The sequence below is a fragment of the Ictalurus furcatus genome, chromosome 15 (assembly GCF_023375685.1).
Source record: "Ictalurus furcatus strain D&B chromosome 15, Billie_1.0, whole genome shotgun sequence".
In the NCBI taxonomy this organism is placed as follows: domain Eukaryota; kingdom Metazoa; phylum Chordata; class Actinopteri; order Siluriformes; family Ictaluridae; genus Ictalurus; species Ictalurus furcatus.
The window spans coordinates 9030575-9044483 of record NC_071269.1 but is presented as its reverse complement, the minus strand read 5'-3'; the positions used below and the strand labels follow the sequence as shown (position 1 = coordinate 9044483).

General features: G+C 44.0%; 2 protein-coding genes across 2 annotated transcripts in view; both read left to right on the top strand.

Annotated features, from left to right (window-relative positions):
- The first annotated feature begins 8127 nt into the window (after positions 1 to 8127).
- pfn1 (profilin 1) lies at positions 8128 to 12352 on the top strand. Its single transcript, XM_053643384.1, has 4 exons — positions 8128 to 8235; positions 8333 to 8490; positions 10689 to 10884; positions 11816 to 12352. Exons 2-4 carry the CDS (start codon positions 8359 to 8361, stop codon positions 11911 to 11913), a joined length of 426 nt encoding a protein of 141 aa, XP_053499359.1. The 5' UTR covers positions 8128 to 8235; positions 8333 to 8358; the 3' UTR covers positions 11914 to 12352.
- Positions 12353 to 12441: 89 nt separating this feature from the next.
- eno3 (enolase 3, (beta, muscle)) overlaps positions 12442 to 13909 on the top strand; it is a 9208-nt gene continuing 7740 nt past the window's right edge. Inside the window, exon 1 of the mRNA XM_053643383.1 lies at positions 12442 to 13759. The gene's annotated coding sequence lies outside the window, so the exon portion shown is untranslated. The remainder of the gene's footprint in view (positions 13760 to 13909) is intronic.

The following is a 13909-nucleotide window of genomic DNA, read 5'->3' as shown; positions in this document are numbered from 1 at the left end:
ATGGACTGTGATGATGGTGATGGAGTGTGGTGATGGAGTGTGATGATGGTGATGAAGTGTGGTGCTGGTGATGGAGTGTGGTGGTGGTGATGGAGTGTGGTGATGGAGTGTGGTGATGGACTGTGATGATGGTGATGGAGTGTGGTGGTGGTGATGGAGTGTAATGATGGTGATGGAGTGTGATGATGGTTATGGAGTGTGGTGATGGAGTGTGGTGATGGTGATGGAGTGTGGTGATGGACTGTGATGATGGTGATGGAGTGTGGTGATGGAGTGTGATGATGGTGATGAAGTGTGGTGCTGGTGATGGAGTGTGGTGGTGGTGATGGAATGTGGTGATGGAGTGTGGTGATGGACTGTGATGATGGTGATGGAGTGTGATGATGGTGATGGAGTGTGGTGGTGGTGATGGAGTGTGGTGATGGAGTGTGATGATGGTGATGGAGTGTGATGATGGTGATGGAGTGTGGTGATGGACTGTGATGATGGTGATGGAGTGTGGTGATGGAGTGTGATGATGGTGATGGAGTGTGGTGCTGGTGATGGAGTGTGGTGGTGGTGATGGAGTGTGATGGTGATGGAATGTGGTGATGGAGTGTGGTGATGGAGTATGATGATGGTGATGGAGTGTGGTGATGGTGATGGAGTGTGGTGATGGAGTGTGATGGTGATGGAGTGTGATGGTTATGGAGTGTGATGATGGTGATGGAGTGTGGTGGTGGTGATGGAGTGTAATGATGGTGATGGAGTGTGGTTATGGAGTGTGGTGATGGAGTGTGGTGATGGTGATGGAGTGTGATGATGGTGATGGAGTGTGGTGATGGACTGTGATGATGGTGATGGAGTGTGGTGATGGAGTGTGATGATGGTGATGAAGTGTGGTGGTGGTGATGGAGTGTGGTGGTGGTGATGGAGTGTGATGGTGATGGAATGTGGTGATGGAGTGTGGTGATGGAGTATGATGATGGTGATGGAGTGTGATGATGGTGATGGAGTGTGGTGGTGGTGATGGAGAGTGGTGATGGAGTGTGATGATGGAGTGTGATGATGGTGATGGAGTGTGATGATGGTGATGGAGTGTGGTGATGGAGTGTGATGATGGTGATGGAGTGTGATGGTTATGGAGTGTGGTGATGGAGTGTGGTGATGGAGTGTGATGATGGTGATAAAGAGATAGACACAGATAAAGAGAGCACCAACTTTAAAGTTTAAAGCTTTCACAGTGTGAGAACATGTCCATCACCATCATCACACTCCATCACCACACTCCATCACCACACTCCATCACCATCATCACACTCCAATGAATGTGGTGGTGGAGTGTGATGGTGATGGAGTGTGGTGATGGAGTGTGATGATGGTGATGGACATGTTCTCCTCACACTGTGAAAGCTTTAAACTCATGTACTCTTTCACCTTTACAGAAAGCAGGAAGCAGGAGAGGAAGCTGCTGTTTCCCTTCTGAAAGCTCAGATGAACACAGAACTGTCACTACACATCAAAACTGGAACATCTAACAGGAACAGATTTGTTTTCTGTAAATGTGAAACAGGAGAAGATGCCTTTATGTGTCAAATATACACCACAGTATATTCTTTTCTATATTATTTGCACATCCCAGCTTGTTAGGGGTCAGAGGTCAAAGGTCAGGGTAGCCATGATACAGCGTCCTGGAGCAGAGAGGGTTAACTGCCTCACAGCTGGAACCCCCAACCTACTGATCAGTAACCCGTAACAGGACAGGGATGGGGACAGGAGTGTGCGTGTCTGTTTGTGTGTGTGTGTGTGTGTGTGTGTGTGTGTGTGTGTCCTGCAGGCATGAATTCTCCTCATTACTCAGCAGCATGTGTTCACATGAAACACTGGAATTTCACCTCATGCACACACACACACACAAGTGAGCTGTGATTGGATGAGAATAGGTCACATGAACAGAGAATCACAAAAACAACTGCTTGACTTAAAAATTGTGAAATCTGAACATCTCTCTCTGTCGCTCTCTCTCTGTATTGGTCTGTCTCTCTCTTTCTCTCTCTCTGTATTGGTCTGTCTCTCTCTCTCTTTCTCTCTCTCTTTCCCTCTCTCTCTCTGTATTGTTCTCTCTCTCTCTCTCTCCCTCACTCTGCCTCTCTCTCTCTATTGGTCTCTCTCTCTCTTTTTCTCTGTCTCTCTGTCTCACTATTGGTCTGTCTGTCTATCTCTCTATTGGTCTGCCTGTCCCTCTCTCTCTCTCTCTCTCTCTCTCTCTCTCTCTCTCTCTCTTGGTCTGTCTCTCACTGAAAAATAAATACTGATCATTAATGTACATTGCCCTTGTTTAATAAATAAATAAATAAATAAAATTCTGTCTCTCTGATAGCTGAAATATTTGAATGGCTTGTTTGAACATGTTAACCCTGACAGAGAAGCTGAGTTAGAGAACACTGTGTGTGTGTGTGTGTCTATGTGGGTGTCTGTGTGTGCACGTGCGTGAGAGAGAGAAAGAGATGCTGGTACATTTTTCTAACACATTCTATTCCTAAAAGTGCTAACCTAGCCCAAAAACACACACTTCCTCTTCCTGTTCTTGTTCTCACATGGCAGCAGCTGATTGGTCGGTTTGGTGGCACTGCACAGTACATTGTGATTGGTCAGACTGAAACTGGCCTGCTGTTCTCCACTTCCTGTCCACCGTCCAATCAGGTTCACTGATCTGAACTAACAGATTCATATCAACGGGTCATAGAGTGTTTGTCTGATTCTCAAAGTGTTTCACACTCACACTGTATGTGTGTGTGTGTGTGTGTGTGTTGGAAACGCCCAACTTCAGCTAAATTTCCTGTCTGCTTACACACTTTACATCGGCAAACAGGACGTTGTGGTTGAGGCTTGCAGAATGCTCTCTTTATCTGCTGCTGCCTGTCTCTCTCTGTCTGTCTGTCTCTCTCTCTGTCTGTCTGTCTCTCTCTCTGTCTGTCTGTCTCTCTCTCTCTGTCTGTCTCTCTCTGTCTGTCTGTCTCTCTCTGTCTGACTCTTTCTGTCTCTGTCTGTCTGTCTGTCTCCCTCTGTCTGTCTTTCTTTGCCTGTCTGTGTCTGTTTCTCTCTCTCTCTCTCTGTCTGTCTCTTTCGGTCTCTCTCTCTCGCTGTCTCTTTCTCTCTGTCTGTGTCTATCTCCCTCTGTCTGTCTCTCTCTGTCTCTCTTTACCTGTCTGTCTCTGTCTCTCTCCCATTATTAGTGTATCACTGTTATTGCCAAGCTTCATGAGTGGTTTATTGTTGAAACTGCAGAAGTTAGAAGTTTAGAATATGCACATACTGATAAAGCCACCTGTGTTAGAGAAGATGCACCAATGTGTATAAAAGTGTGTATCGGGACTCTGGCAGTTGCTTTGCAAATCGACTTGTCTCTATCGCTTCGGTAATAAAGTCTATATTTTTGCCATCGAAAACCCCAAAACTCTAGAGCAGACTGACAAGAAACCGAGTCGCACGAAACCTAACCATAACCCTAATTAGTGGCCACTGAAAAGGTCAACAATTTTACGTTTAGATATTTAGTTTGTGGTTGCTGAATATATTATAACAGTAATATAACACTCTTATAAAACTTCTCCAAACTCTACTAATCAAACTGAGCAAAGGGTTTTTAATCTCAAAAAGTGTGTGTGTGTGTGTGTGTATGTATGTGTAGGGCGCACGGTGGCTTAGTGGTTTGCACGTTCGCCTCACACCTCCAGGGTTGGGGGTTCGGCCACATCATGGCCCTGTGAGTGCGGAGTTTGCATGTTCTCCCTCTGCTGCGGGGGTTTCCTCCGGGTACTCCGGTTTCCTCCCCCAGTCCAAAGACGGATTGGCGTTTCCAAAGTGTCCGTAGTGAACGGGTGTATGAATGGGTGTATGAATGGATGTTGAATCACTGCGCCCGGGGGATTCAGTCGTCTTGACTCGGTCTTGCCACTGGATCATGGTGGTCACCGGGAAGTGAGACTGAGGCCGATGCTGGCCAAGTCTTCCTCACTTTAATCCAATTCAAGTCAAGTTCCAGTTTGTGTTCTCCATAATGGAGGCAGAAATGGAAACTTCGGTCTTCGTCGAAACCGACGGACGAACTCCTAGTGTGTTTGTGTGTATGTGTGTATGTGTGTGTGTGTGTGTGTGTATGTGCTGTTTTGGCTTTTTTCTGCATCTAGAGACTTGTTTCTGAATTCCTGTCACAGCTCGTCTTCTACAGATTTATCAGAGGTTACTTTGAGAGAAGTGCAGTGTGTATGTTGAGTATTCAGGACTTATTAATAAATTCACCCTCATTCTCACACACTGTAGCTGTGGTGTGTTTAGAGGAGAACCCGCTCCATTTCATGTCTTCAGGTGAAAGTGATGAGTGTATAATATACTGTAGTGGACTATAACCTTCAGTTCACTGAGACACAGGCCACTTTAAAACTACTAAAGCCTAAACTAAATTTGGTGTAAGATATATTTCACTTTTCTTTGTTGAATGCATTAAGTTTATTTTCAGTGACTCTGTCTGTCTGTCTGTCTCTATGTCTGTCTCTCAGTATTATCACTGTAACTTTACATTACATCATCACTTACAGACGTGTGACTGTGATCCTTGAACACACACCCTTACTGTGTGTAATTTGTTCATGAAACTTTTAAACATCACACACACACACACACTCTTATGACATTAATCTCTGAGCCAGTGTGTCAAACACAAACAGAATGTTTTCATGTAGATGAATATACACACACTGATTAACATTGTGAGTAACTGGGACGTGGCCAAGTGGGGTGTGGCCAAACAGGACAATCCCTGCTCAATCTTTTGAATTACTGTTCTTGTGTGATATCTGTAAGACTACCATGGATTTACATGGATATACAGTTAACGATACCACAGTGCAGTCTCGAATCTGATTGGTCAGTAGGTGAGTACTATATGTATATAGAACGAGAGAGAGAGAGCGAGAGAGACAGAGAGAGAGAGAGAGAGAGAGAGAGGTTGATGAAGAATAACTGTTTACTACAACTATAACACACATGAAGAGGAGTTAACTTGTCTCTCGGAAGATCCACAGCATTAAATGTGACGTCATTCATTAATAGATTAAATGTTGTAATAGTTGGTAAATTATTGTGGTATCCAGACCGTGCGGTTGCGTTTTCCGCTTTGCATCATGCCTCATCACCCCATCCTGGCGTTTATTAATTTCATAGAACAGCACAGTCTGGAGTGTGTGACTCCTTATAATGTCATAATGCCAGGGTATGATTGGTCTGAAGCTGAAGAGGAGGTATAGTGGAGGTGGAGAGGAGGAGGAGAGGAGGAAAAGAGCTATAGTGAAGGTGGAGAGGAGGTATAGTATAGGTGGAGAGGAGGAGGAGAAGAGGAGAAGAGCTATAGTGAAGGTGGAGCGGAGGAGGAGAGGAGACCAAGAGCTATAGTGAAGGTGGAGAGGAGGTACAGTGAAGGTGGAGAGGAGGAGGAGAGGAGGTATAGTGTAGGAGGAGAGGAGGAGAGGAAGAGAGGAGGAGAGGAGGTATAGTGAAGGTGGAGAGGAGGAGAGGAGGTATAGTGTAGGAGGAGAGGAGGTATAGTGAAGGTGGAGAGGAGGAGAAGAGCTATAGTGAAGGTAGAGAGGAGGTATAGTAGAGGTGGAGAAGAGGAGGAGAGGAGGAAAAGAGCTATAGTGAAGGTGGAGAGGAGGTACAGTGAAGGTGGAGAGGAGGAGGAGAGGTGGTATAGTGTAGGAGGAGAGGAGGAGAGGAGGTATAGTGTAGGAGGAGAGGAGGAGAGAAGAAGAGGAGGTATAGTGAAGGCAGAGAGGAGGAGATGAGGTACAGTTTATTTGACTTGATTACTGATTAGAAAGTAAAATCAGTTTGTTTCTGGTGAACTTGGTGAAGCTGGTGCAGCTGGTGAACTTGGTGAAGATGGTACAGCTGGTGAAGTTGGTGCAGCTAGTGAAGTTAGTGAAGCTGGTGCAGCTGGTGCAGCTGGTGAAGTTGGTGAAGCTGGTGCAGCTGGTGCAGCTGGTGAACTTGGTGAAGTTGGTGCAGCTGGTGAAGTTGGTGCAGCTAGTGAAGTTAGTGAAGCTGGTGCAGCTGGTGAAGTTGGTGAAGCTGGTGCAGCTGGTGAAGTTGGTGAAGTTGGTGGAATTGGTGAAGTTGGTGAAGCTGGTGCAGCTGGTGAAGTTGGTGAAATTGGTGAAGTTGGTGAAGTTGGTGAAGCTGGTGCAGCTGGTGAAGTTGGTGAAATTGGTGAAGTTGGTGAAGCTGGTGCAGTTAGTGAAGTTGGTGAAGCTGGTGCAGATGGTGTAGCTGGTGAAGTTGGTGAAGCTGGTGCAGATGGTGTAGCTGGTGAAGTTGGTGAAATTGGTGAAGTTGGTGAAGCTGGTTCAGCTGGTGCAGCTGGTGAAGTTAGTGAAGTTGGTGCAGCTGATCTGACCAGCGATCACTGGTTTCATTCAGTTAGTAAATTTGTAGCAGAAACAGAAACAGAGCCGTCACTCTCACTGTCCTCACAATTTTATAGCCGGTGTGTAACATGACAGTTTTGATGCATATTTAAATCTCTCAACCAGAGTCTCTCTTCGACTTCTGCAGCCATATTTTATGGAGCTCTGGTCATGGAGTCTCAGTGTTTTATTTAAAATAATTTAAACATACTCAAAAAGCAAAAAGAAACCAGAGGTGTGTGTGTGTGTGTGTGTGTGTGTGTGTGTGAACATGTGCTTTCCACACAGGAAGTCAAATACACAATGCACTCCATTCAGGTCGTTAAAGTCAGTAGTGATTATGTCCACAAACTTTTTTCAGAAAATGTCATGAATAAGTTGTAACAAATTCAGAACATTTCAGTTTAACTCAGAAACAGTCAGCAGTGTGTTTGGTCTCTGATTCACTCCCATCTAAAATCTGAGAGCAGATCGGATTAGAGTTTACTTCAGTTTCTGCAGCTTAGTAAACGGATATGCAAGTAGACTGAGAACTCTTTTCTCTCATTCTCTCCTCCTCCTCTCTCTCTCTCTCTCCCTCCCCTCTCTCTTCCCCCCCCTTTCTCTCTCCCTCCCTCTCTCTCTCACCCTCCCTCTCCCACTCCCTCCCTCTCTCTCCCTCTCTTTCCCTCCCTCTCTCTCTCTTTCCCTCTCTCCCCCTCTCCCTCCCTTCCTCTCCCTCTACCCCTCTCTCCCTCTCTCTCGCTCTCTCCCCCTCTCTCAGAGGGTCATGGGCTTTTCACGTACAAAACAATGCAAATAAATGAGGAATAGTGTGCAGGGTTGTGAGGGTGTTGAGAGCAGACCTGAGCACTCACACTCTACACACATTGTGTATAATCTCCTCTTTTCACATTCATCATTATAACTCACAATACATTTTGATATATACACTCACCATCCACATTATTAGGAACACCTGTACACCTGCTCATGTATGCAGTTACCCAAAGTCATGCAGATACAGGTCAAGAGCTTCAGTTAATGTTCACATCAGACATCAGAGTGAATAGTCTGATCTCTAAAGTGTGACTTTAACCATGGCGTGGGTGTTGGGCTGGTCTGAGTATTTCAGAAACTGCTGATCTCCTGCTTGGGATTTTCACACACATCGGTCTCCAGAGTTTACACAGAATGGTGCGAAAAACTAAAAACATTGAGTTTGTGGGTGGCTGATGGGTAGAGAGGTCAGAGGAGAATGACTAGACTGGTTCGAGCTGCCAGGAAGGATATAATAACTCATATAATCACTCTTTACAACTGTGCTGAGCAGAAAAGCATCTCAGCATGCACAAAATATCAAACCTTGAGGTGGATGAGCTACAACAGCAGAAGACCACATCAGGTTCCTCTCCTGACAGCCAAGAAAAGGTATCTGAGGCTATCATGGTTGAAGACCAGAGATGTGTGTGTGTGTGTGTGTGTGTGTGTGTGTGTGTGTGTGTGTGTGTGTGGTCAGCATCGGAGCTAAACTTTGGTCTAAAATGGTCAGTGGACCACTATGTGTGTGCTTAATTTTTCCCTGTGGAATTCAATGTTCGGTTAATCTAACGGCGGAGAGACAGACACGTTTCATCTTCACAAACTCTCTCTCTCTCTCTCTCTCTCTACCTCTGTGCGGAAGTGACCCCCCGAGGCAGGGCAGGGCGTGGGCGCGGAACTGCGTGCAGTATAAAACTCTCAGCAACTTCCTCGTGCTCACTTTTGCATCGCAGCAGCTTTGCTTAAAGTCACCGGGAGGATCCGAGCACAGGTACCGAGCGCGCGCTCACTTCATCACTTCACTTCCGCCTTCACTTCTCTTTTTTACGCACACTTTCTAACTTGTACATTTTCTAAATACGTTTAAGCTCCAAAAACAAACGCAGAGAGAAATATGAGTTGGGACAGCTACATTCAGAGTCTGACCAAGAACGAATGGCTGGACGACGCCGTCATCATCGGGCACACACCGGGACAGGAGTCAGTGTGGGCGGCAGCACCCGGCGGCTGGCTGAATGGGGTCACGGTACGCGCGCGGACACACACACACACACACACACACACACCAATATGCGCTTGCAAATGAATACTATCAATTTATCCAGTGCCAGTGTAAGCACAGTTGCGCGCGAACAGCTATGACGTAGCGCACCTGGTGCTTTGATGTTTCTGCTGTTATTATTATTATATTAATTATTACAGCTTCATTAGCGCGTGATAAAGACCGGATGGGGAAATGGGCGTGACTTAATTTCTTCTTTTGCGCGTGATAAACTCGCTGGGCACCGAGACGTGACGTGCACGCGCTTCGCTTTAATCGTATAGTGTGTGTAACCATCATCCATATTTCCACACTGTGTGTGTGTGTGTGTGAGAGTGTGTGAGTGAGTGAGTGAGTGAGAGAGAGAGAGACTGGTTCGGAGCTCGTGCGTACAAGGATAATCGAATAATCAAAGTTTTTTCCTGTAAATTGAGCGGCGCTGTGCGCGCGCTGTGAACTCTGCAGCCCAAACCGCTCCTTATTTGGTCATGGGCAAATTAAAAAGCAGGAAGTAGTGCAGCGGGGGCTGAAGAGGGTGCGACACACTTCCGCCTGAGCGTGCACTAAACTCCAATTAAAAGCGCGTGTGTTTAATAACTTCATTTTGTTTTAATTCAAAAGTTTGTATTAACTTTTCCTGTGTATTATACAAGAAAGAGAGACTGTGTGTGTGTGTGAGACAGAGAGAGACTACATGGACTACATCCACATTAGGCATAAAGTGCATTTTGTCATTTTATTTTTCATTTTTATTTATATTTTATTTTTTTATTTCTTTATTTTTTTGTAATTATTTGCATTTTATTGTATTTTATTATTATTATTCCTATTATCATTGATGCTTTGGCAATATTGTATGTAAACAATCAGGTCAATAAAGTACTTTGAAATTAATTGAGAGAGAGAGGGAGAGAGACAGAAACAGGGAGACAGACAGCGAGAGAGAGAGACAGAAACAGAGAGACAGATAGACAGCGAGAGAGAGAGATTAGTTTGATAGTGCTCCCATAATTAAAATCAGAATTACGCAGAACTGTGTATATCTGTGGTTTCCATCTCTCTCTCTCTCTCTCTCTCTCTCTCTCTCAATTCAATTCAATAGAAATGAGCTTTATTGGCATGACCGAGTGTACAGTGTTTTGACAAAGAATAAAATCTGAACAGAGAATAAATTATAAGATGAACAAGTGAAAAAACCAGTGAAAAAAGTGTACGCAAGTTCATGAGCGCATCACTGTCAACTTCTCTCTCTCTCTTTCTCTCTCTTTATCTCTCTCACTCTATTTCTTTATCTCTGTGTGTGTGTGTGTGTGTGTGTGTGTGTGTGTGTGTGAGAGAGAGAGAGAGAGAGAGAGATTGTGTCTGTGCTTGCTCCCCTGCGCAAGTCTCCACATGTCTGTACTATGCCACACACACATACACACACGAATCCTATTTGTCTACTTTAGTGTAGTCCATGTTGCAGCAGGTCACTTATCAGTTGCGGTCCTCATTGTACTATTAAAGTACTCACTAGTCCTCTTCCATCTTCATTATTGTAGTCTAGTCCACATTAATCTGATCAAGTCCTCACTAATCTAACCGAGAATGTTATGGACTACATCCATATTAGACAAGTGTGTGTGTGTGTGTGTGTGTTGTAATGTTAGCTTTGCCTCAAGCAGTGTTTTTTCCCTTATTCTGTTGTGGAGACAGTGTGTGTATGTGTGTGTGCTTGTGGGGTTTTAAATGAAGGAACAGTCTAAACGTGATGAGACATGAATCTTCTCTACAGTAGGAATATTTGTCGATGCAGGTATCTGCGTGTGTGTGTGTGTGTGTGTGTTGAGGTTGGCGGAGGGCTCTGCAAAAATTCATCTACACGTTACAACGTGTGTGTATACTGTAGCATAATTACAAACTCTCTCTGCCTCTCTCCCCCCTCCCTCTCCCCACTCTCTCTCCCTCTCTCCCCCATCTCTGCCTCTCTCCCCCCTCCGTCTCTCTCTCTCTCTCCACCTCTCTCTCCCGCTCTCTCCCCCTCCTCTCTCTCTCCCCCCTCTCTCTCTTTCTCTCCCCCTCTCTCTCCCTCTCTCCCCCCTCTCTCTCCCTCTCTCTCCCCCTCTCTCTCTCTCTCTCCCTCTCTCCCCCCCTCTCTCTCCCCCTCTCTCTCTCTCTCTCTCTCTCTCCCTCACTCTCTCTAGGCAGCGGAGGTGAAGGCCCTCGTAGCAAATGACCGTAGCACTTTATTTGCTAGTGGAGTGACCTTAGCAGGCAAGAAGTGCACAGTGCTGAGAGATGCCCTTCACGTGGATGGACAGAACACCATGGACCTGAAAATGAAGACCTCAGATAAAGACCCTGATCCCTTTCCCTTCACTGTTGGCAAATCAAATAAAGGTAAGACACACACGCACACAACACAGATACACACAACACAGATACACACTTTATTACAGTAGGGTGAAAAAGTCCTGCACTACAAAGTGCGTGAAAAACAGGACCTGATTTTTATTGTCTGTTCCTTTCTGGGTTTTTAATATAAGGTGGACTAATTTACCTATTTAAAGTAGAATAAGGGTACTAATGTAGACTAATGGGTATTTTGCTATTATAATGGACTTTGAGTTAAGATAAAATAAAATAAACTTTATTAATACTGAAGGAAATTCTTGCTGGTTACAACACAGTGAAGATGATGATTATGAAAGAGAAGCCTTTATTTGTCACCTAAACTACACTACAGTACATTACAATATGAAGGACCCAATAGTGCTGGGCCTCGAACCCCCAACCTTCTGATCAGTACCCCAGAGCCTTAACTGTTGATATTTGGTTTGAAAAATATAGATAAAGACATACTGGTAATAAAGTTTAAATAATTTTTAAAAACTGTACAAACTGTGCAACATTTACCAACATAACTGGGTAAATAAACCGTGTAAAATAAACCATGTAAAATAAAGTAGTAAGGAGTGTCATGTAGACGTGAGCGTCATTGTTCAGTGTGATTCTGGAGTTTATTTAACTGTCATGAGCTGGTTTTCATTATTAATGTGTACTGAAGAAGTGTTCAGAGGTTAATAAACTGACTGTCTGTCTCTCCCTCTGTCTCTCTCAATGTCTCTCTCTCTCTGTCTCTTTCTCTCTGTCTCTCTCTCTGTCTCTCTCCATCTGTCTCTCTCTCTCTATCTCTCTCTCTGTCTCTCTCCATCTGTCTCTCTCTCTGTCTCTCTGTCTTTCTCTCTCTGTCTCTCTCTGTCTCACTCTCTGTCTCTCTCCATCTGTCTCTCTCTCTGTCTCTCTGTCTCTCTCTCTCTCTGTCTCTCAGCTCTGGTCATTGCTAGAGGAGTGAAAGATGCTCATGGAGGAAAGGTCAATCCCCCCGTCTTTGATATGACTGCTTACCTCCGGAAGATGAATCTCTGAACCTTCACACACTTCTATCTCTCTCTCTCTCTCACACACACACACACACACACACACACACACACACACTGCTCGGATTGAACATCAAATAGGAGATTCCGAGTCTGTGTGTGGACCATTATGTTGCTCAGCTGGTCATCAGACTACACACGCACACACACACACACACACACACACGCACACACACACACACACAGCCAACTCCAGTGTGTTCTGCTCAGTGAATCTGGAGAGCATGCTGCAGTGATGGATCGATTCAGCCCTTGTCAGTTTGATTGGTTGATTGATGGTACTCATTGAGGAATGGGCGGAGCTTCATCTCAGGCATCTGTTTATTAGATTATTTTGTTTACTAAATTTATTATTTTGATGCTGAACCGAACAAATGTTCAAATTTTAGCTCAATAAAGAGAACATAGTAAAGTTTATTCTGAGATCATGACTGAGTGTGTGTGAGTTTATGGTGTTTGTTTCTGTGTTGGGGATTTTTTTGCATTCTGAAATAAACACTCATTTCAGGGAGAGGTTAAAGGTCATCAAGAGTTCAAGTGAGAAATTAACTCACACACACACACACACACACACAGAAGAATGGCTTGAACTTGTCAAGTGTGTGAAGTCCTCCCATCACAACTGTCCTCATAAACAATAGTGTGTGTGTGTGTTCAAACTTAATCCCACTGTCACATTTCTTTCTTTAAGTGAACTTTGACCTTTCCTTCTAGTGTTGAAGGGAGTGTCTGAGTTTTACACGACTTCAGATATAGTGAAAAAAATTCTTCCAAATATGTGTACAAATCTTACAATTATATAATTTATCATTTCAAAGTTCATATCTGAACAGCTCGTTGTTGTGTTTAAAATGGCTGCCACTTCTGTGTGGATTTAATTTTTCTATATAAGAGTTTGGTAAACTGTGCACTAAGACTAGTGTGATGGAAGCGAGTGATGACTTTAGCCTGACGTTAGTGTGATGCAAAATGGCGGTTATTTTACTTGTTAGCTGAAGTGGAGAAACCAGTGAATGTGAACTTCAGACACATTTTAGGTAAGTTATTGTGTTTATAGAACAGGTTTAGATTATAGATACGTCATGCTTATGTGAGCTACTGATTTTCTTATCATCCACTGGACATTTGTGACGTCTGACTTGGTGCTATATTAAGTGAATATATAACACACCGTTGTGTGTGATGTTGATGTTCAACATGGCTGAGGTGTGAGAGGAAGTGGATGAGCAGGAGTGTGGGAAACTTCTTAGTAAGAAGTGCTGAAAAGAGGAAAAAAAGCATGTGTGCACATGAAAATCCAAAAGCAGTGAAGAAAAAGCTTTCAACCACACACACTACACCCACTTCCTGTCAGTTGTTCACTTCCTGTTCGCAGCCCAAACCATCTACACCATGAACAACAAACAGAGCACATTCCCTGACATTCATGTTCATAAACATGTCCACTGTTCATGATGTTTAATGAAGGAGTTCCTCTTTTACACCATCATCAACTGGACAAAATGTAATACCTAATTTGCATATTTATACATATTTATACATGTTCTAATTACAATATTATTATTTTATTGATGTTTCTTTTTTTTTATTTACACTCGGTACAACGTTTCATTTGTTAACCCTAAGTTAAAGTCAGTTCATAAAGGATGTGTGTGTGTGTGTGTGTGTGTGTGTGTGTGTGTGTGTGTTTTCCTGCATGACGAGTGTGTGTAGTTTTGAGATGGTCCCTATCCTGTAGACCATATAGGGCTGTGGAACAGTGGACTATAAATGGTGCAGCTGTTTTCTAAGTCAACGCACACAAACTGCTGAGCACACCGACCGAACACACTCAGGTAACACACTTAACTGCATCATTTCTGTGTGTGTGTGTGTGTGTGTTAATCTTGGTGAGGACCAATTGACCCCACCTGACAGAACTTTAAAAAAAAAAATGCATTTTTTTAATTTAAAAACCTAAAAGAGGTGAAAGATCCTCACTGCAA

Excerpts from the sequence above, each read along its gene's own strand:
- pfn1 (XM_053643384.1), top strand. The coding sequence starts at position 8,359 with ATGAGTTGGGACAGCTACATTCAGAGTCTGACCAAGAACGAATGGCTG. Across the intron at positions 8,491-10,688 it reads GCTGGCTGAATGGGGTCACG|GCAGCGGAGGTGAAGGCCCT; the intron begins GTACGCGCGCGG and ends CACTCTCTCTAG. Across the intron at positions 10,885-11,815 it reads TGTTGGCAAATCAAATAAAG|CTCTGGTCATTGCTAGAGGA; the intron begins GTAAGACACACA and ends TCTGTCTCTCAG.